The sequence below is a fragment of the Vespa mandarinia genome, chromosome 13, assembly GCF_050613455.1.
Source record: "Vespa mandarinia isolate Hongniang chromosome 13, ASM5061345v1, whole genome shotgun sequence".
Classification (NCBI taxonomy): Eukaryota; Metazoa; Arthropoda; class Insecta; order Hymenoptera; family Vespidae; genus Vespa; species Vespa mandarinia.
Window position 1 is genome coordinate 2,635,001 of NC_140822.1, and position 25,000 is coordinate 2,660,000.

Sequence of the window (25,000 nt, forward strand, 5' to 3'; positions counted from 1 at the left end):
TTGTCATCATCGTAATTATGACATTGTCAATTTTCTTTTTAATGCGTTCTTTTTCTCTTTTAATATTCTCAATTAAAAGATTCTAATCGATCGCAACAACAAAAATATTCACATTACTTGTAATATATCTACTTGTTTACTCTCTCATAAATAATAAGGAAATTTTAGATGGATTAAGTCATATGATCTATAGATCGATTTTATTATACGATATTAGATGAATTATTATTAAGATATTGAAAGGAAAAAAAAAGAAATAGAAGAAAAAGAAGAGGAAACCGTAGAACAGGTAGTAATGTAATTATTGACGTAAACACCTGAAAAGAAACGTATATTTACACTTACATATGGACAATATTTATCACGAGTTGCATATACTTGTTAACACCTGTATAGATCATATAGATACTATATAATATATATATATATATATATATATATATATATATATATATTATACACACGTAGATATATATAATTACGTATTTATACATAACATCGAAATTAAATTTTATCTCAATAATTATTGTTCTAATAAATTTTTTTTCTTTTTCTTTTGTTGTTTTTTTTTCGGATAAATTTTACGATATAATATAATTTTTACTATATTAATATAATAATATAATATAATAATATAATTATATATAATATAATATAATAATATAATATAATAATATAATTTTTACTATATTAATAAAAAGAAGAGAATTTTCTTTTTCTTTTCCTTTTTCTTTTTCCTTTTTTTTTTTCTAATTTTTTTTTTTTTTTTTTTTTTTTTTTTTTTTTTTTCTTTTTATTTCTTTAACTTCTACGACGATGAAAACAAGTTGACAGAAAGGTTCTTGGCTTTGTAATACCATATCTTGTTCCGTTACAAGTAGCAGTCCTCCTCTTCACGCTGGTAAACGAGACTTTCGAGTAGAAAGAGATAGAGATTAACCAAGAGAGAAAGAGAGAGAGAGAGAGAGAAAGGGAGAGATAGACAGAGACAGAGAGATAGAGAAAGAGATTGTAACTTGTAAGTTTTAGCGGGTAAAGTATAGTTCAACCAAGCCACGTTGCATTCACTAACCGAGAGAGAGAGAGAGAGAGAGAGAGAGAGAGAGAGAGAGAGAGAGAGAGAGAGAGAGAGAGAAATTTTCTGGCCCTGCACATAACGGTACTTCTACTCCTCTTTTTCCATACCGTATACACATATAAACACACACACATATATATATATTTATATATATATATATATATATATATATGTATGAGAGTCTCGATAGTATCGAAGAAGCATGTGAATCGTTATCTCTGTATTCAACTTTCAGAATACATCAGGGATCAAAGTTGAACTTTAGAGACCAATTTCTTTTCTTTCTCTCTCTCTCTCTCTCTCTCTCTCTCTCTTTTTTCTCCAAATAATAACAATAATAATAAAAATAACAATAATAATAATAATAACAATAATGATAATTTTCTTCCTTCTCTTTTTTGATATACTTTTATGGTGTATGTATATGTATATATATTTATATTTATATATATATGTGTATATATATATATATATATATATATATATATATATAAACAAACATACCTATATATTTAAGATTATGCATCGCAGCAGCAGGTGAACTAGGAAAGTAATATATGAGATTACGCATATATGGGTATGATATGGTTTGATATGTATCTGTGTATATATATATATTATATATATATGTATGTATATATATATGTATGTATGTATGTATGTATATACGAATTGATATGAGTATATATACATATGTTTGTGTACATATAGCAAAGTAAACTAAACGTAATATATAGTGATTCCCAACGTATCCATGATTTTCGTACCAATTACAGAATGTTCTATCCTTCTCTAATAACAACTGGGAATTATTAGAAATGCCGAAACATTTAACGGTACATGACGTTTAGATTACGTCCCACGACTAATTATCCTTTAGGATAATTAAATATTGCTATTCGTCGTCAAGGGAATTCATTCCTTAATCGAACATTGAAAATCTGATATTAACGTAAATTCAATTAATTTCATTTGGAAAGTTACCTAACATTTGATATTTCTTCATTAAAAGATTCTTTTATTTTTTTTATTTTTTTTTTTTTTTATTTTTATTTTTGTGTCGTCTATGCAAAATGTTATGTAAAAGAATAAATAAGACAAGAAAATAAAAGGTAAGAAATTATATGTTAAAGTTAATCGTTAACAAATAAATTCGATATCGAAATGATATTGATAATAATTATTGAAAATAATTAACAGAAGGAAAGGAAAAAGAAAGGAAGAAGTTGAAAATTTCGAAAGAATTTAAAGTGAACATTAAAGTTTTCATACAAAGGAGAAAAATTATACTGAGACGTAAATCGACTGATATCGAAATTAAAATGAATAATTTGACGCGCGTATTATGATTTATATTTAACGACAATTAAAATTTCATTTAAATAATCGCTCATAAAGAAGAAAAAACTTAGATTGCTTTCTCTTTCGTTTTCTTTTTTCTTTTTTTTTTTTTTGTACTTCATTATTAAAAATATATTAACGTAGTTGAATCTTTCGTAACTGTGCGAAATTAATATCATTCAAATTGCAATTGTTCAATGAAAAATTGTTCGAATGTTGATTATTAAGGATATATGAATTATATGTTAACGTGATAACATAAAGAATAAATTTGTATATTTCTGAAAAAAAAAAAAATAAAAAAGACAAAAGACAAAAGAAAATAAAAAGAAAAAGTAACAAAATTAATAGATCAGAAAGAATTTTCTAATGAAGATAATTGTTGTCGTACAAATCGTACTGTGTCACTTGGTGTTTCTAAGGGAAAAAAAAAAAAAGAAAAGACAAAAAAAAAAAGAAAAAGGAAATAGATAGAACTATGGCTATTCGTTATCCCAATTACCTTCTTTGTCTCTCACGCTTTCGTCCCATAGTCTTTAAAACTTTTACGAGGCTTAACTCGAATTATCGTCAACTGAGGTCTTTCAAAGTGAACGTTCATTCGTTCGCCATTTCTTTTTCTATCGATTCCAGTTTCATTTGGAGAAAAAAAGAAAGGAAGAAAGAAAGAAAGAAAGAAAGAAAGAAGGGGAAAGAAAGAAAGGGAAGGAGAAAAAGGGCATTAGTCTGTTGTACAATTTTCTTTAACTTCGTACCTGCAAAATTTTATAGATCTATATAAATATTCATAAAAATAAAGATCAAATGCAAAAACTTAATTAAAGTAAAATAATTAAATAGAAAATAATAATAATAATAATAATAATAATAATAATAATAATAATAATAATAATAATAATAATGATAATATATGTATATATATAATTAAAAATTATAATTTTTAATTTATACAAAATTATTCAAAAGTTCCTAAGTGAATTTTAAATAATCACTTACTATACTCCACGAGATCTTTTAAACACAACTTTTGATAAAATTACGAGTTACGAGTTATTTCGACTATTCCCAATCGTGCAGATATAATTTTTCTAATCTCGATGAACATTTCATTTTCTACAAAAAAAAAAAAAAAAAAAAAAAAAAAAAGAAAAGAAAAAGAAAAAGAAAAAATAAATAAATAGATAAATAAATAAATAAAATACAAAGAAAACAATTGAAAAGTAAAAACTCAACGTCAATATCATAATTGAATTGAATCATTAAGCGACATTGTCTATATAAATTCATTCAATATTTGTCGAATAAATTTACATACAAAAAAAAAAAAGAAAAGAGGAAAAAAAGAAAAAAGAAAACAAACAAACAAAAGAATTCTATAACTAGACGATGATAATAATAATTAAGAAAAGATCTAAAAAAAAAAAAAAAAAGAAAAAAAAAAGAAAAAAATAGCCAAGAATGAAAAAGAAAAAGAAAGAAATTATTTTACAGAGGAAATCGTCCCTTTTTTCTTTCCTTCTTTATTTTTTTTTTTTTTTATTTTTTTTTTTTTTCCTTATCCTTCATGTTTTTCTTGTCCAATGTAAATTAACACAATGCAATGGCCTTTAATGCATGAATTATAAAAACCGTTCTTTTCACACACAAGTTCTCGCATATTGTTTCGTTCAAGGTTCCGCAGTCTGGGTAATTCGAATTACGTAAATGCTAGGATATAATATATCCAGAGAGACTTTCCCATCCGTCTAGCTACACGCATTGCCTTCTCTGTTTCTCTGTCTCTCTCTCTCTCTCTCTCTCTCTGTCTCTCTTTCTCTCTCTCTTTCTCTCTCTCTGTCCGTTTCTTTTTCTCTCTTTTTCTCTTTCTCTCTGAATGGATCGAAATGGTGCGATACTATGGAAACCTGTTTTTACCATTCATGCAATCAACCTAACGGTCAACGACTCGGTCATTAAATGGACGATATATGTATATATATATATATATATATATGTATATATATAAATATAACTTGACTTTCGATCATCGAAATTTATTTATTTAACTCGTTGATAAACATTATTCTCTCTAATTACATTAACGTATGAAACGTGATTAGAATTTTAATAAAAATTTCGTAAGAAAAAGATATGAAATGGTATAGAAATAATCAATAAAATAATATAGAGGAATGACATATGAAATAATAGAATGGAATATTATCAAAAAGAAAAAAAAAAAAAAGAGAAAAATAAATTGTAAAAATATTGGAAATATTAAGATAAATATAAATTATAAGAAATTGGAATAGTACGATAATAGTAAGAATAAAATGGAGTAATATAATTGTGTTTTCATTTTTTTCTTTTTTTTTTTTTTTTTTTTAATCTTTTTCTTATATATTGTTATTATTATTATTATTATTACTTTTTATATATACGTATTTATATTACTTTAAGTATTACTTTATATATGTATATATTTCTTTTCTTTTTTTTTTTTTTTCTTTCTTTTTATTTAACATCATATCAATTTATTTTGTACGAAGAAACATTACGCGAGTCATGTGACTCTAATGTTCGATTAGGAATGTCTATGCAGGATGTCATGTCGATAATGGCCCGTGTTTAGCATAGTTCAGTGCCATTAAGTTGTTTAATCGTTAGAACGGTTCATCATGAAGTTAATGTCCTCTCGAGTTTACTTCAATTCTAACATTGAAATTCTAAGCTATACGTTTGTTCGTAATATTCGATAAAAGGAAAATTTTCACTAAATTATAGAAAGATAATGCGACATTTTAAAAGATAATGAATTTAGATTAGGATATCAATTTATTCTTTTAAAAAATTTTCTTTATCATTTTTCTCGTATTATATTTTCAAAATAAAAATTTCATGGGAATTCATTAGGGGAAAAAATGATTCATTAGAAAATCGAACGTTGTTTTTTAATACTTTTTAAATCGTTTTCTTTTCTCAACAGTAAAAATATCGATTACATAAAATCTAAAAAACGATCTTTTAAATATGAGTTAAACCTTTTAATAATTTTACAATGACGATAACTATGCCGGAGAATATTGGAAGCACTTTAAAAGCCGATCGATACGGGATATAAGTCATAACTTTATAAACACGTTGTATATAAAAGAAGTATATGAATAACTTCGTTGTTTATAAGAACGTTAAGTCATAGTTAATAAGATATTGTTAATAGTAATAATTGATATTTAATAATAAATGATATTTAATAAATGATAAATTAAATAGAAATTTATTCGTTTATATCCTCGATGACGTGAAAATCAATGCATAATAATTAATTAGAACAAAATCATAAAATATTTAATATTTTCTTATAGAATTACAAACGATTATTATAATTTTATTAAAATATTAATAATATGCTTTATAACGTGTGAACTTTCTTTTTGTAAGAACAAAAAAAAAATGAATCACAAGCCTTTCATTATAATTTTTATTATTTAATCAACTTCGACAATTTTTCCTGCTTGTAATTTTTTTTTTTTTTCATGTGTTTTATTTAATAATAAAATTTCGAACAACATATATATATATATATATAATAATAATAATAAATATAATATATGATTTATCTTATATAAAATATTTACATAGAAATAAATGTCTAATAAAAGAATTGAATGTATGTGAAAAATATATGTAGGACGTTTGATGTTCTTGTGTTTTTTTTCTTTTTCTTTCTTTTTTTTTTTTTCATAAGTCTGTCTACTATGCCTAATGTAAAACCGGATCGATGAGAGATACTACGGAAAAGTAGTTAGAAAGTGGATCGACTTAGAATGGTATAGGATGATTAGAAGGAAGAAGATTGTGAGAATTGGATTGTGACATACTATTTTAAATGATAAGAAGTCTTGAACATGGTAAAATTTTATCGTATAGATTATTACAAAATTTTACTGAATAAATTAGACATTTATTTTTATTACTTTTATTCACTTTGAAGTAAATATAATAAATATAAAAAATTTTATAATAAATATAATAAATAATTTTTATTTATCATATATATATATATTTTTTTTTTCTCTAATTTTTTTTTTAAAGATTTTATATATATATATATGTGTGTATTTTATTTCTTTTTTTTTTTTTTTTTTTTTTTTTCTATAAATTTATAAGGAAGATGGAAGATAGATAAAGTTTCAAATAAAATGGTGGTTAACTTGTGAATAACCACAACCGTTATAAGTCTCTCTAAGACGTCGAGAATTCAATCTTTTTATTTTGCTCTCCTTTTTTTTTTTTCTTTTTTCCTTCTTTCGCTAAGTGTATAAAAGAATTGATTCAGGCGAACGCTTTGAAAAATAAATCGGCGAAAGTTTTAAATCGTCCAATAGAAAATATGACGTGTGAAACTATCGAGAGAAGTCAGATCTTCGTTTCAAATGTTCGAGAGCAATAAAAAAATTTTCCTTTACTTTCTTTAAAAGAGATTTCTCTCTCTCTCTCTCTCTCTCTCTCTCTCTCTCTCTCTCTTTCTCGCTCTCTCTATCTCCCTGTCACATTTTTTTCTCTCATATAATTTTCACAAATATTCTATAATAAATATATTTATAGAAAGAAGAAAAAGAAAATTATTAATGAAACTCAATTTGTTCAGATTTATGATAAATTGAATGATTTGCGATGATTGAATTATAAATTTTAATGATATTAAAGATTTTTCAATTTTAAATGTAATATAAATTTAATATAAAATATTATATTTAAATTTTTAAATCATATATACATATATATATATATATATATATATATATATATATATATATATATAATTGAGTAATAACGTTACAAATTAAAAATAATTAAATAAGCTGGAAGAATAGAAAATTAATAAATTAATGAAATAAATATTAACATTACAAAACAAAATTATATATATGTATATATAAATAAATTATTTTCTTTCTTCTTTTCTTTCTTTAAATTTACAAAGATTTAAAATTATCTTTCTTATTCTTATATTCGGTCGAGTGAGTTTCGTGTTCCGGGTGGCAGCCACCGGAAGTTCTTTCGACTCGATCCCTCTTGATTCTTCTCTTTTCTTCTCCCTTCCCATTTTTCTTCCCTCTTATTCTCTCTCTCTCTCTCTCTCTCTCTCTGTCTCTCTGTCTCTCTCTCTGTCCCTCTTTTTCTCTTTCTCTCTCTTTCTCTTTTTTTCTTTCTTTCGTTCCTTCGCATACATTCGTACGCGTGATTTCTTTCACGAGTTTTAATATCTCGAAAAGGTACTTCGATCTTTTGAACCCTAGCTCGATCCCCTTCGTTATCTCACGTTATTTCAAAAAAAAAAAAAAAAAAAAAAAGAAAAGGAAAAAAGAAGAAAAAACATTTAATGAAACTTTTAAAGAAGATACATCACAATTTTTTATTGTTTTATTTTTTTATTGTATATATAAAAACATGTGCGAGTAAGATAGAAAAGACTTTTGAATTAGTATATATATATATATATATTCTTTTTATTTATATAATCTTTTTGTTATTTAATTTAGAAAAAAATCTTTAAAATTTAAAATCGATTATTTAGAGGTGAATGGAAACGAAAAAAAAAAAAAAAAAGAAACCAAAACACAATGCTTATGATTTAATCACATAATGTTTCGAACGTTAGTCAATCATGGTGTCCTTATAATTTCTTCGTTGATTGCCATTTATCGAATTGTCTTCAATCAGAATGATAAGACGAAGGATTTATTCTAGGAAATTTAGTTCGTTTAGTAGAATTAGCCTGTAACAATGATTATAGTGCTTCATAAACTCATTATTTCTCTCTCTCTCTCTCTCTCTCTCTCTCTCTCTCTCTCTCTCTCTATTTCTGTCTCTAAATAACAGTATTTCCCATAAATAAAAAAGAAAAATATCCCCATATCTTTCTCTCTCTCTCTCTCTCTCTCTCTCTCTCTCTCTCTCTCTATTTCTGTCTCTAAATAACAGTATTTCCCATAAATAAAAAAGAAAAATATCCCCATATCTTTCTCTCTCTCTCTCTCTCTCTCTTCTAATATTTCATCTATTTTCTTAGATTCTTCTATTAATCTTCTACTTTTCTTCCATCTAACAATTCTTTAGCTTTATGCGTCTTAGCTGGCTTAGATAAAAAAAAAAGAAAAAAAAAAAAATACTAAGCTTAGAGTATAAACTCTAGATGATTTATTTTCTTTCGTTCTTAACTTCTTCCTTTATTACTTACTTACTTACTTACTTTCTTTCTTTCTTTCTTTCTTTCTTTCTTTCTTTCTTTCTTTCTTTTGTTTCTTTTTTTTGTTTAATCATTTTTTTTTATTATTATTATTATTATTATAAGTATATACGAAGCATAAACAATTTTTATATATACATCGCACAAATATACATGTAAATATAGTTTATAATTTGCATAATGTGTTAACAAAGACTTCGTATTGAAATTATTTCGAATAATATTGAATTGAGGTAAAATAAGAAATAATGAGGAAAAAAAAAGAAAGAAAAGAAAAGTACGAAATGAGATACGTGGTATTTTATTTTCTTCTCTCTCTCTCTCTCTCTCTCTCTCTCTCTCTCTCTCTTTTTTGTCCTTTTTTAATACATATAAATAAACTTCGCAATACTTTACACGGACCATACGTATTGAATAATGAAAATTATTAAAGGATGAACTTTTAATATGGGCTCAATCCTATTGTGCATATTTGCATTGCGTTTAAATTTTATTATCATTTAAAAAGATTGTAAAATATTTGCTAACCTGATAGATATAGATCATCTAATTAAAATGGAATAATAATTAATTGTTACGTAATACATATTCGATTTTGGTATATAACACGAGAACAATGACATAATGTATGACATATATGGTCTAATATCGTTACTACGAGAATAGTTAACGTGGCTTTATTCGTATCTACATATATATATATATGCATATATATATGTATATTACGTACATACTAATATATATATATATATATATATATATATATATATATATATATATATATATATAGGTACATACTAACGCAGAAACTATGGTCGCATATGTGCACGTTAAAAAGAGATTACTATGTATCTAGGTCGTGTAGTTGTAGTCGAGTTAACGTGAGAAAATCTCGATAACGCAATACTATTCGAAAAATACAGTTGAATCAACTTTATATATTACATCGAAGTTCATACTTCAATTTTTTTTTTTTTTTTTTTTTTAACGATTCTAATCCAAAAACAAAATTAAAAATAAAATGTCACGATGAAATATTATAAAACAAAAGGTAAAAAAGAAAAAAAGGGAGGAAAAAAGAAAAGCAAAATTATGGTACATATTCAATGGTCATTAATTTTTGCTCTACGATTTGGTAGCTAAAAAAGAAAGAAAAAAACAAAGAAAAAAATAAAAAAATTATAGCGGAAAGGAGAACGAGATGGAGCGGGAGAGAAAGGATAGAAAACAAAAAGCATAAATGAGACAAATGAATTTATCGTTGGACCAAATAAAATAAATATTATGTTCAGCTCGTATCTATAAATATATTGTACTGCGAACAATTTTAAAAGTCGTTGTTTCATCGTCTAAAGACCATTGTTCTCGAATAGTTCTATTATAAAACACTGTAGGTGCATTGCATAATATTGCAACAGGAGACTAGACTATTATTACTAACGTAAAAGCAAAACTACTAGCAAAGTCGAAGGAAAATCGCGTTGGAAGTGTTACAACAATGGAATTATTCGAACGGGGAAGGGGAAAAGGAAAAAAAGAAAAAAAAAAAAAGAACGAAAAGAAAAATAATGGTATAAAGAAAGATCATCAATCGAATTAAACTTAAATCGTTTGGATTAATTAGATGTCAAAAAATTACATTTGAAAAGAATTTATCGCAAAGATAAACAAAAAACTTTTTTCAAGTTAAACAACGTTCTAGTATAAACTTTGCTCGGATGGGTGACCCATTGATAAAAAGTTAAATGATGTAGTACTACGAGCCGAAGTTCGTTTGAATGGGGATGATCCATTGATGATAAATAAAAGAGTTAAGCGACGTTCTAGTATGAACTACAATTGGATGGGTGACCTCATTGACAAAAAAAATTTAAGCAACATTCGAATATGAACCTTTGATCGGATGGGTGACTCTAATATTTTTTTTTTTTTTTTTTATTGTAGGAAAATACTAAGGGAATCAATTTTTTTATTTTTTTATTTTTTTTTCTTGAAATATATTGAACATATGAAAACATATTACCGTATATAAGTCTTTAAAAATTCCTACGAATATAAGTATTATTAAAATAAAAAAAAATATAAGTATCGTTTAAATATGATATTCATATATATATATATATTATTTTTTTGTTTTTGTTTTTTAATACAATTAACCTTTTTCTTTTTTTTTTTTTTATAAATATATCAATAGTTCACTGAACGCAATTTTCCTTCGATTTCGCGAGACGTGTCAGTTGAATCAAATGATTTTAATTATTTTTATCCTATGTCCTATTTTCTCTCTCTCTCTCTCTTTCTCTCTCTCTCTTTCTCTCTTTCTATTTCTGATAAATGAAAGAGTCGTATTAGATTAGATCATACGTGTCCACCCACACGCAACGTTCTAGGTAAATCCACAGTGTCAAAGGTCAAGCTCGTGCTTGGTCTTTAAATTTGTCATAAGTTACGTCATACTACTACAGTCAAAAAAAAAAAAAAGAAAAAGGAAGAAAAAAGAAACAAATGGATTACGTTTAACTTTAGAGGAAAAAAAGAAAAGAAAAGAAAAGAATAGAAACAATTTTTACGATCACGTTGATTGATGATGATGCCTCTCACGTTTAACAACGTTGAACGAATCCTAATCAAAATCTAAAACCTAATTACGTGTCAGTTATTACGATGAGGAGAAAATTGACATATTATTTCTTCGGTATTCAATGAACACCCGTAGCGATCCATATCATAATAATTAAGTTTAAAATAAATTAAAAGTAAACAAAAGAAATTATTTTTCTCTTTTCCTTTTTTTTTTTTGTTTACTATCAGTAACAATCAAAATCGTAAATAAAATATAATTATATATATATATATATATATATATATATATATATATATATATATATATATAGAAATACTTTCATACATTTTGTAAAAGCCATTCAACTGTTTAATCAGCTGAACTAATCGAAATCGTAAAAATTCGTCTTAATAATTAATTTCAATAGATCGATGTATATATGTATATATATATATATATATATATATATATATTTTTTTTTTTTTTTTCTTTTTTTTTTAAATATCCAAACAAGTGTCCGAACTAATTAAAGTAGATGGAGCGATCACGTAAATAAAAAAAAAAAAAATAAAGGAAAAGAAAAAACCGAATATTTCATTTTCTTTTTTTAATACTTTACTATCTAGCCTAATAAAAGGTATAATAATCATCGGATAAAACGGTATAACGAAAAATCGTTGAGATTAGTCGAACAAATTAGATCTAAATTAACTGTAGATATTTATTAACCATGAAAAAAATGGCTAATCCTATCAGCGAGAAGCTCAGCGAACTAATTTTCTCGGTTCAGATGGTGAAAACGAGCCATGGAACAATGCATTTTAATATAATTAATGACGAATACCGTGAGTTCGCGTAAGTAAAGAAGATTAAATGCTCATTAACAAAATAATGTTGTTCAATTTTTTCCTTCTCTTCTCAATTTTTTTTTTCCTTCCCTTTTGTTCTCTCTTCGTATCCGTTCTCCTAATAAAAAATTAATTAAAATGAATTTATTAGAAAATAATTGCATTTATATTTTGGTTTTTCTTTTTTTTTTTTTTTTTTTTTTTCTTTTTTTATTATACAAGAATTACGATTGATTTAGATTTATTTCATAATAACAGTCTCGTATATTTATTTAATATATAAATAATAAATTTATATATATATATATATATTATGTATGTAAATTATAATGAAAAAGAAAGAAAAATTTGTTTAACAAAACGAAAAAACCAAATTAATAATAATAATAATAATAACAATGATACGCAATATTATTGCATATATATATGTGTGTGTATATATACATATATATATATATACAAGTAGTAATCATAAACTAGATATCTTATCATGATAGTAAAAGAATAGAAAACGTTGATAATGGTAAATTATCAGTAACATGAGAGAAACTTTAAACGTAACCGAGTTAAATCGTGATATCGGTCTGTACGTACCTGTATTATAATAACTTAGATATCAGGAACGTGACTGCCATTGTTCGAATTTCATTCGTACAACATCGTAAATTAAAATATTGTTCTCTTTATTCTGTTCACCTACTCTTTATGAATTTTTATATTTCACTGAATATACAGGTCATATATAATAAGCCTGTTATTATGAAAATGATCTATCTATCTATATAATATAATAAATTTTATACACATACACACACACACATATATATATATACATGTATTTATTATGAATATTATTAATATTGTTGTTGTATAAAATAAATAATAATAATTAAATATTTTGATTATTTTTATAATCATTGACGCATATATGTACTTATATAACAATCTTATAATTAATATTTACATTTGTAAATATTTAATTGTAATTTTGTATTTAAACCATTTTTTAATATATATATATATATATATATATATATACATATATATATATATATATATATATATATATATATATATATAATTTTTCTATAAATACTGATTTATTATAGATATCAGTATGAGATAGGGAAGTTGATGAATCATTCTCTCAAATGCATACCTTCCATCCATTTTTGTCGAGACACCTGTGCCTTTCGGTTTCCTCTTAATTAAGCAAACAGTCGTCTTTTCCTGGTAAGAAGCGTGAAGGAACCGGAAATACAGTAGCGAAGAATGGATCCTTTACCATTTAATATTCCTACGACGTTACGAATGAGTGGTATTTACAACATATCCTATTCCTATCGTATACATATTTATGATATATTATTCGTGTATATGCATTTTCTCTTCTCTTACCCTTCAAAAAAAAAATATATATATATATATATAGTTTTAATAAAATAATAATTTAATAAAATAAAGTGATAACAAATTTTCAGAAAAGTTAAACGACGTACGAGACGAAAGTTTAGTCGGATGGGTGACCCATTGATAAAAAGTTAAACGACATACGAGCAAAAGTTTACTTGGATGAGTGACCCATTGATAAAATATTAAGCGACATTATAATATAAACTTTGGTCGGATGGGTGACCCATTGATTAAAAGTTTTAAACAAATATTCGAAAGATGTATTATTTTGATCAGATGGATGTCACCCATCGAAAAGCAAAATATATATATATTTACAAATATGTACAAAATATTTGTGTTATGTATAAATTGTATAATTTATATATTTTCTATTAATAGCTGGTACAGCTGCGGAAAAGGGTTACTTTGGACCATGGAGACAATGCAAGTTCCTTTTATATGGTCGAGAAAGATGTGGCCAAGGTGTCTCAAGGTTTCAACCAGTGTGTGAGTTCTTAATAAATCTTTTATTTATAATATATATATATATATATATATATATATATATATGACACATAAATGTACACATGTATATGTACGTGTACAATACAAAGTATATAGAAAATTTATGCTACAAATTTGAGTCTGAAATCATAACGAAATAATAAATATCAAAAGTTTACATGATAAATGATTCCCGTTTTAATAAAATGTTATAAAATACAAATTATGGTTATAAATATGATAATTAAATTGCTCCATTTAGAAAAAGAAAAATTAAAGGACAAAATAAAAAAACAAATTAAACAAAAGAAAATCAAAATAAATATAATAAATAAAAAAACGAGATACGAATTAATCAACGATGAATATATGTATCTCGATTTATCGCGGTCGAACTAATATCCCAAATTAATGACTAAAGTAATTAAAATTCACAATATTACACTTAATGAATGGATATATATATATTACTTATCGTGGATTTATTTACAAAACAAATGAGATCGTTTCTTTTGTTTTTTGTTTTGTTTGTCTCATTTTTTTTTATTTTTTTTTTTTTTTTATTTCATCCCAACAAAAATATAAGGATGAATAAACAAGTGTTCATAGGTGATTTTTACAAAAATTTTTTTTTTTTTTTGGATTGTACAACGATCAAGTCTAATTAGAAGATTAAGAAAAAAAATGTTCGAAAAAAGTGATCGATTATTAAAATCATTTAGGAAGTTTCATTCCATCCTGTATCTTCATGATATATTTTTTTTTTTTTACACACACACACATTACATTATACATTATTTGATATGTGTATGTATGTGTATATATATATATATATATAGAGTAAATTAATGAAACGATAAACATTAAACGATAAAATTCTAAGGATATAGCCAATATTATTATACTACTATTTTCAGTGGCTGTGTGGGTGGCTGGATTGGCTGCTGCAGCCGCTTCTACGTTACTCGCCATATTGGTTGGCCTTGCCGTTCTTCAGCTTGCCATGGCTTCATCTGCGAAGAAGGTTGTCATTTCGTATAGCACTGCTCTTATCGGCAAGGTCGCTTTAGCAACCTTGGCAAGTAAGTATGGAAAATAATTTTTCACCGTCATTTCTTTTTTACATTCCTTCTTCGATTTCATTTAAATTGAAACATGTTAAAAGAAGGAAAAATTAAAAGAAAAGAAAAATATTGAGGATGCCAAAGGGACAATCGAATACGATGGAAATGAAAGAACAAAATGGAAAATAGAAAATATTTTTTTGATATTTTACGATAAGATAAATAAATATTAGAAATTAAATGAGAAAGATTGAATGAATCTATAACGATAATGATAATGATAATGATAATTTTATTAATTATATATTATAATTCAATATCCTTTAATATTTTTTCTCGTTATTTATTCCTTCTTGTCATCAAGGGAATTATAAAATATACAATTTCCGAGGTAACCAAAGTTATATGTAGGCGTTCTAATAATACGAATGCAAAGTAAAACAAATTACTATGTCAGCGTCAACATTTTTAATCCTATTTTTAATCCACATTCTTTATGGAAAATTAGAATATTTATATAAATGATATTTCTAATTTTTGCGAATTCGAAAAAAAGAAAAAGAAAAAAATTCCAACGAAAAATTCCAATATTTAATGAAGTAAATTTATTGATAAGAAGGGAGAAAAGGAAAGAAATAGCAAAGGAGTTTAAAATAAGAGGAAAATAAAGAATACAAAAAAAAAAAAAAAAAAAAAAATAAAATATATAGTACGAATAAAATTATTGCCCGAGCTTTTGTGATGATTTGATATTTAGAATAATAGATTAGACGATATTTCCGGTGTTCGAAGAAAAAAAAAATAAAAAAAATAAAAAAAAAAAAAATTTATCGTTTAAGAAGATTTAAATAAGGGGGAGGTAGTTTAAATACAACCTTGATAGTCGAATAAAGGAAGCATCTTGAATTCCAGAATGTGCATTCGAGTAGAGAAATCCTTTTTTCCCTTCTTAGTGTTACAGAGAGAGTCGTTTCATAATCCACCGGATACGCTAGAATTACTAGTCGCTTGCGCTGCTTAGTGGCCTACTTACCCTTACTGAAAGAATCGAATGTCTATGATAGATCTTATTACAGTAATATGATATTTTCTAATGTCATAGAATCAACTATGTTATTGCTCTTATTGTTTTTTTATTTTCTTAATTATTACCTATTTACATATTATATATATATATATATATATATATATGTATACACATGGATATTCTTTATTTATTTAATTATTATTAATTAGAACAATTAGTATTCTCGTCTAAATTAAAAGAAATACTAATACGATTAGAACGTTCCTATTTCATCGAATATCCTCTTCATTTTTTTTTCTGAATGATTACACTAAAAAAAAAGAATAAAAAAAAAAGAAAAAAAAAAAAAAGGAAAAGGATTAGATTGAAAAAAAAAGGAAGAAAAATTTTTTTCAAATATGCTTAAATAAATTATCTCATTAGATAATTTCTATTTAAGTATCTTATATTATTTGTTATGTTAATGAGTATTTTTACCTTCAGAAACGATTAGAATGAATGATAACGCAATTCATCTGATTCGTTTTTCTTCTTTGTTTCATTTCTTTTTTTAGCGTCATTGGCCATCGTAGCTGCGAGTTTATTTGCTTTGCAAACGGATGACAGAGCGAACAGTTTCGTTGTTTCAAGAGGAGAAGCTTTTTATATGCAGGTAAGATATCGTTTATTACGTTTCTAATCTTCCTACGAAGTACCCTCATCCTTCTTCTCCCTCTCTAAAAAGAATAAAATTTAAATTAGAATAGATAATTTCGAGTCGTTATTTTCTGTATTCTTTTTTATTTATTTATTTTTCTTTTTATTTTTCACGAGAGATGAAAAATTTCGATCGATTATTTTTCTCTTCTTACTTTTTCTTTATTTTTTTTTTGTTTCCCTGTTTTTTTTTCTTTTTTTTTTTTTTTTTTTTTTTTCGTTTCTTTAACGCGATCAACAAAACTTTAATATGACGAAGACCTTAAGGAAAATTTACGGGGTAATTTAAATCTCCATTGAGAAGGTCATAGGGTGACCCAAAGGTCATGGGTTCGCCATTCCTTTATACGTACATAGATACTCTAGTAACTTTTTACTGTACTCACATGATCACATATACATACATACATACGTTACATAGTTACGTACACATAACCATTACCGTTATTCTCTGAAGTCGTTTGCTCGTAACGCGCAATGAGGAAGAGAGAGAGAGAGAGAGAGAGAGAGAGAGAGAAAAAGAGGACGAATAGTTGTATGTATGCATCTATCTATGCATCTATCTATGTATGTATGTATGTATGTATATAGTAGTCCTACAGTAGTCCCGCATAGAACTTCTCGTTTTGTCATTTATCTCGGCTTTAGTAGAACCTGTTGCGCCTATCGGACGGAAGAAAACCGTTCGTTGATCTATCCTCCTCAGCCCTCAGCCCTCCAGCCCTCTCTTTCTCTCCCTCTCTGTCTCTCTCTCTCTCTCTCTCTCTCTCTCTCTCTCTCTCTCTCTCTCTCTCTCTCTCTCTCTCTCTCACATAAACAGTCTATCTTGTTTTCGTCACGTTGATGTTACGACGTGCCACTCTTTTTTCTTCTTATTTCTACAGGTGCATCCGATATAGAAAGAACAAGAGAGAGAGAGAGAGAGAGAGAGAGAGAGAGAGAGAGAGAGAGAGATGCTGTTCCTATTATCCCTCTCAGCCCTCAATCGCCTCTCTCTTTCTATCTTTCTATCTTTTTCTCTCTCTCTCTCTCTCTCTCTCTCTCTCTCTCTCTCTCTCTCTCTCTCTCTTATATACAGTCTATTTTCTCTTCGTCACGTCGATGTTACGATGTGCCACTCTTTTTCCCTCATCTTTCTACAGGTGCATCTGATAGAGTGAAAGAAAGAGAGAAAAAGAAAGAGAGAGAGAGAGAGAGAGAAATAGAAGGATGCTGTTACTGGTGCATCGCGTGTAATACGTACACATAAATATGTATACCTGTTGCGAAACTGATGGTTCCGCTAGGATATAATGAATCAATAACCATAACTATTTCCACTACGTTATCACACATTTATCCTAAACGAGTACGTTCCATTTTCTTCTTATTATAAAATAATGATAAATGAAATTTGTTAATTAGAGAATAAATATCTTTTGTAATTTTAATGACCGCTTAAAGAGTCGTTCTTTTTTGGGCAAAAATTTCTATGTACGTATAATATCTACGTGAAGTAAATTGGATATTAAATTAAAAAATAAATAATAGAATTTAGATCAAGATTGAAGGGAGAAAAGTTATTTCGGAGAAAAAAAATTTCTTTACTATAAACTAATCACATTTTATTGAACGATCGCATCGATTCATAATGAATTCTATTGGATTTTTCCGTTGTATGAAAAAAAAAAAAAAAAAAAAAGAAAGAAAAAAGAACAAAACGCCGCGAGATAAAAACTAGAAATGAAAAAGAAAAGGAAAGAAAAATAAAATATATATATATATATATATATATATATATATATAATTGAAATGAAAAGAACATTCCTATTCGACGTATTCCGTGATCAATTAGATATACGATAGATCAGTATTGGATTACGATTAGAAAAAGAAGAAAAAAAAAATAATATACAATTCAAGAAAAAATTCTTTTACAAACAACGTTCTATATCTGATTAAACGAATTCATAATGAATTTTATTGGTTTTTCTTTTTTTTTTTTCTTTTTTTTCCCGTAGCATATACGGATAAATGTAAAACATCGACAAGATAAAATACGTGGAATATCGCGGGGGGAAAAAAAAAGAAAAAAAAAACGAAAACAAAATTTCCCAGTAGACATGTTCTGAGATTAATTATATTATAATACATCCGATAGATTTAGCATTGGATCGAGATTAGGAAAGGAAAAAAAAAAGAAAAAAAAAAAAAGTAAATAAATAAATAAATTGATGAAAAATATTTTTTTTTAGAAACAAATCACGTTTTATAATCGATCATACGAATAGATAATGAATTTGAATTGGTTTTTCCGCGATATATAAAACGTCGACTAAGATAAAATACAAGGAATACATTAACGCACGAGATAAGATTTTTAAACGTATGAAAGTTAAGCGTGTGTATGATCGGAGGAGTATTAAATGGTTTAAAGACCATCTGATTGTGGTCGAAGAGGACGACGACGCGACGGCGACGACGACGTGACGACGACGACGACGACGACGACGGCGACGACGACGACGACGACGACGACGACGACGACGACGACGACGACGACGACGACGACGACGACGACGACGACGACGACGACGACGACGACGACGACGACGACGACGACGACGACGACGACGACGACGACGACGACGACGACGACGACGACGACGACGGCGACGACGACGGCGACGACGACGACGACGTGACGACGACGACGATGACCACGTGACGACGACGACCACGTGACGACGACGCGACGACGACGCGACGGCGACGACAACGACGACGACGACGACGACGACGACGACGACGACGACGACGACGACGACGACTCGTTCGCAGGTGTTCTTTAAGCCTGTCCTCGAAGGGGACAAGAGAGGGATTGGGAAATAAGTGGATAGGAGGATAAAGGGGGAGGAGCCAATGCACGTTTAGTATGTGTAAGAGCACCCACGAGTCGTGATGCTCTTTAAAAACAATGAGACGACATTGTCGGTCCTGCAGTGAACGTTTCGATTTCGAACAAGCTCGTTCTTAATTTTTCTTTTGCTTTCTCCATTTTCCTTTTTCTTATTTTTTCTTTTCTGTTTCTTTTTTTTTACGCGATTAAAAGTTTCTTTCTTTTCTTCTTTTCGCGCTCGTGAAAATACTGCGACGATTTTGTCGTTAGGACGATTAGAACGAAACAAAAAGAAAAAGAAGAAGAAGAAGAAGAAGAAGAAGAAGAAGAAGAAGTTGAAAAAGTTGGGGTAAATACATTTTTTTACGATTCACCCAATTAGAAATTTCATATACGTTTATGGAATTATAAAATGAGATTTAGAAAATGTCATTCTTTTTTAAAGTTGAAAACATTAATAAAATGGGATAAATGAATTGTTTCTACTATCACGTCATTAAAAGTTTCAGATGTGTTCGTGAAATAAGAAGATTTAAAAAAATGGTATCCTTCTTTTTTTCCTTCTTCTTCTTTTTTTTTTTTTTTTTCTTTTATCACGATCTAAAAGTGCAATAGTGATTCGTCGTCAATACGAAAAAATGAGGAAAAGTGAGAAATGAAAAATAATCTCTTCGTAATTGGTACTTTTGTGTTATTTATCTTACTGTAAGAAAAAAGAAATGAGAGATTGAAAAAATATCATTGAAAAGGATCAATTTATAAAGTATTAATATTTTACTTGTTATTATTGTTGTTCGTAATCGTATGATCGTGAAAATACATACATGTATATATATATATCAGACGAGAATAAACATATGACCGTCATGTTAGAGTTACATCACAGTATTGGTGATGTCGGTGGTGTTAGTGGTAGTGGTGGTATTGGTGGTGGTGGTGGTGGTGGTTTTGTCGGTATTACGGGAAGAAGAAGAAGTAGTCGTTTGAAAGGTGCCAAGGACGAAATTGAATTGGATAGAAGGAACAAGCAGAAACGGGGCAAGGTAAAGGTCGTTTTCTACATCGACATTGAAACGTGAATCGTCACCAAACGGAGAGAATGAAAATTGCACGTGGCCTTGAACGACTAGTCTCGACAAGATAGCACGAGACGTATAAACTAACCAGATAGATAAAGAGAAAGAAAGAGAGAGAGAGAGAGAGAGAGAGAGAGAGAGAAGAGAGATAGAAAGAGAGAGGGACTATAGTTTTCTTTCGCGAAGATAAAACTATTGTTCATGTTTAACGATGAATCACGAATATTCTTCGTGTCTGAATTTTATAAACAAATCGTGCTTTTTCAAATTTTCCAAACGTGCATAAGTCGAAATAAGAAGAAACGAAATAAAAAACTAATGAGGACTAATATTTCAATTCTTTTTTGGTTGATTGAAATATAAAAAGAGAGAGAGAGAGAGAGAGAGAGAGAGGAAGAAAAAAATACCCTTTCATCCCTTTCATCAACGTTCTTTTCCTTTTCCTTTTTTATTTATTTCTTTTTGTTCCTCTTTATTATTTTCTTTTTTTTTTTTATTTTTTTTTTTTTTGTATATACCAGCCCATGACGAGATGATCCCTTCATTTTTTATTGTACTGTAGCAAGGAGTTAAGTAAAAAAAAAGAAGGGTTTGTAGTTGTTTCGCCTTCATTTCTTATTACTTACGCAAAGATGATTATCAATGAAAAAGAGAAAAATAAAGAGAGAGAGATATATATATATATATATATACAATGTTATACTATATATATATATATATATATAGTATAACATATATATATATATATAGTATAACATTGTACTATTAATTATTATATCAAAACGACAATGGTTTGACGTTTTCTTTGTTGGCTGCTAATTAAATTCCCTCCTCTCTCTCTCTCTCTCTTTCTCTCTCTCTTTCATTGTCTTTCTCTATCTATCTCACTCTATCTCACTATATCTCACTCTCACTCCTTTTTTCCTCAACCAGAATCATTTATTTCGTGTATGGGATGTCTATGCGTATCTGTGTGTATCCGTCTGGTGTGTGTGTGTGTGTATGTGTATGTGTGTGTGTATGTGTATGTGTGTGTGTCACATCAAATTGTTCATTCGTTCAGTTGAGAAATTTAAAACGTGAAAACGACGTGTTTGTACAATAACCAAGAGAGATAATCGGATTTTGTTTTTGACACGATATGTGAAAAGGGTAAAGTTTTAATAGAAAACTTTAACGTTATTATATAATAACAATGAAATATTTTATACGAGAAATTAGCTTCATCTTCTGTGAAGCAGCCCCTCTTTTTATTTTTATTGCATATTATAAAATAATATTCATTTGTACAGATACAAGAAATTATATATATATATATATATATATTTAATTTAATTAATAATTTTTCTTTCTCTCTTTATATTTTTTTTCTTTTCTTCTTTTTTTTTTTTTTTTTTTTTGATAGAGAAAGAATTTTTATGAGAAAAAGAAGGAAAGAAAGAGAGATAAATATTCTACGAAATAACAATAATAATAATAATAATAATAATAATAATAATAATAATAATAATAATAATAAAAATTAATTAATCGAAAATGATTTAATGTTATAGTTAGCTGCCATTGCCTTGAACTTTGGCGTGCTCGTCTCTGCCGTTTACGAGGGAATTTACGCACGAAGGGGTGGCGACCCTACGAAGCTAAGAACCATCCCTGATCCTCGTGCAGCTACCATAAATAATCCAGGATATCGAGAACACCATCGACCGACGAATGGTATGTCTTTTATCTAACTATAAGCAGATTTATAACTTTAGAGTTTTTTTTTATAAACGATCCATATCCATGATTTTTACTGTTATTATTATTATTATTATTATTATTACACTTTGATAATTGTCATTAATTACATAAATCATTCGAATATTTTAAAGATCGACTAATTAAAGGGACTAATTATTTTAGCTGGATTAAAATCTCTCATGATTTTCAATACAAATATCTATTAAACTTGATATCCCTTTCTTCTTCTTTTTACTTTTCTTTCTTTTTTTCTTTTTTCTTTTTTTTTCTGATTAAAAATTAAAAATTAAATATTTTTAAATATAAAAATAATAAATTAAATATAAAAATAATAACAAAAAAATAAAAGAAAAGAGAGAATGTGGAAGAGAGAAAAACTGTTATAAAGATCAAAAAAGGAAAAAAAACATTTTCAAATTTCCCAAACTAGAAAATTGAATTAAACTTCGATAGGAAACGATAAAGATAAAAAAAAAAGAAAGAGAAAAAAAAAGAAAGAGAAAAAGAGAGCGAGAGAAAGCTGTTTTCAAAGTGTTCCTGTAGTATGGCAACCCTTCGTACCGCTTATACGTTCAATATGTATATTCACATACATATAAATATATTTGCTCAATGAGAAAGTTAAAGAGAGAAAGAGAGACAGTGAGATTCTGAAAATGCCCCTGTATTATAGCAACCCTTCGTTCCGCTTGAACGTTCAACATACATATTTGCCTATATTCTGGCGCAGTAAATTGCGGTATCTCAAGGAATTTACTTGCAGAGTAATTTGAAACGTCAAGTTACAAGTACACTTAACTAGACTTACAGCTTTTGTGTGGACAAATAAACTACGTGTATATTTATATGTGTATGTCTGTATCTGTGTGTGTGTGTGTGTGTGTGTGTGTGTGTGTGATGTATAAATGTTTACGTCCGTTTATAAGATAAACAAACATGGTAGTCATTTATCTTTGAACAAATACAGCGCTTTTTCAAGAGATGCAACAATACAGCTTTTATCTCTCTCTCTCTCTCTCTCTCTCTCTCTCTCTCTCTCTCTCTCTCTCTTTCTCTTTCACACACACACACATACACATATATATTTTTTTCTTCCTTTTTTTAATTCATTAATTTTTTAACTTCATTTGTCGATCGATTTGTTAGAGATTTTTTTTTATTAAAATTCTTGTTTTCTTTTTGTTATGCATATATTGAAAATTAAATAATTATTGTATAAATTAATTTATATCATTGACGCTTTGAGTTTTTCTACATTAATTATTAACTGAACATCAATTATAAAAAATTGTATATATATATATAAAATAAATATAAAATCGTTTGTTATAAAAATTGAAAAAAAAGAATAATATTATAATATAAATGTGAAAGTATATAAAATTATTACAGTAAAATAAGAAATTAGATTATTAAAAGACAATTATAATTAAATTACAAAAATTATTATGTATATATATATATATATATATATATATATATATATACATATAGTTTTTTTTTCTCTTAACGATCCAATTAGAAAATAATTTATCGACCGAGAACACATAAACAATCCTTTTCTCGATCAATGAATTATGTGAACATTTGATTGTCGTAGGTGGAAGTATTTCAATGACAGATGCAAGTGGTAAACCATATGTGGGTGGTGCCGGTAATGGTTCGATGGCGTCTGTAGCTACGTCAGGAAGTGCAGCTAGTACTGCATCTCCTTTGAGAAGCTCATTAAAGAAACCAAAACCCCTTGGAATCCATAATCCAGGATTCTCAGCACATAGTCCAACGTTATCGAGGAATGGCTCGCAAAAGAAAGTCCGTATACAGACTCATTCTACGGAAGTTTAGGAATGAAAGAGAGCCAAGGTTAATATCTATTTCTTTTTTTTTTTTTTTCTTTTTTCTACGACGAGAGGAAAAAAGAAAAAAAAAACAGAAAATTCGTCGATGAAGAAGAAAACGAAGGAAGGGAAGAGAGTAAAAAAGAAAATGGAAAAGGAAGAAAAAAAAAAATTTTGTGAAGAACTATGTGAAAAAATCATGAAATTATTTTTCCTTTTTTTTTTTCTCTCTCTCTCTTTCTTTCTCTCTCTTTTTTTCTTTCGACTAACACGATCGAACGTAAGAAATATACTCGACGAGATTTGTTTTTGCATTTTTTATTGTTTATATAAATCTAAATCGATATCATTAACTTTCGATGAGATCGATCATAAAGATTACCGATCGAACGTCGGTAAGATAGTTCTCTTCTGCTTTGGTTGTGAAACTGAACGCGTCGTGATATAAAACGAATATATATATATATATATATACATATATACATATATATATACATATATAATTCCATATTATTCCGAATTAAACTAGATCAATAAGAAATATAATAAATGAATGTAATTTAATTACGTAGAATAACGTAATTTGTTTATTTGTTAATCGCACGCGAGTCAAGAATATATTATTGTAGTTAATATGACGAAATATTTGTTAATTAATTTAATCAAACGATCAGGTGAAATCGGTCGTTGGATTATATAATCGTTGTCATTTTTTGA

General features: G+C 27.2%; 1 protein-coding gene across 3 annotated transcripts in view; it reads left to right on the forward strand.

Annotated features, from left to right (window-relative positions):
- LOC118444234 (uncharacterized) overlaps positions 1-24,727 on the forward strand; it is a 33,890-nt gene extending 9,163 nt beyond the window's left edge. For all 3 annotated transcript variants that reach the window (XM_085661058.1, XM_085661057.1, XM_035872308.2), the window contains exons 3-7: positions 13,857-13,964; positions 14,879-15,043; positions 16,607-16,704; positions 22,256-22,418; positions 24,046-24,727. In XM_085661058.1, coding sequence (XP_085517184.1) covers positions 13,857-13,964; positions 14,879-15,043; positions 16,607-16,704; positions 22,256-22,418; positions 24,046-24,290 — 779 coding nt within the window. In that variant the 3' untranslated portion in view covers positions 24,291-24,727. The remainder of the gene's footprint in view (positions 1-13,856; positions 13,965-14,878; positions 15,044-16,606; positions 16,705-22,255; positions 22,419-24,045) is intronic.
- The last annotated feature ends 273 nt before the right edge of the window (positions 24,728-25,000 follow it).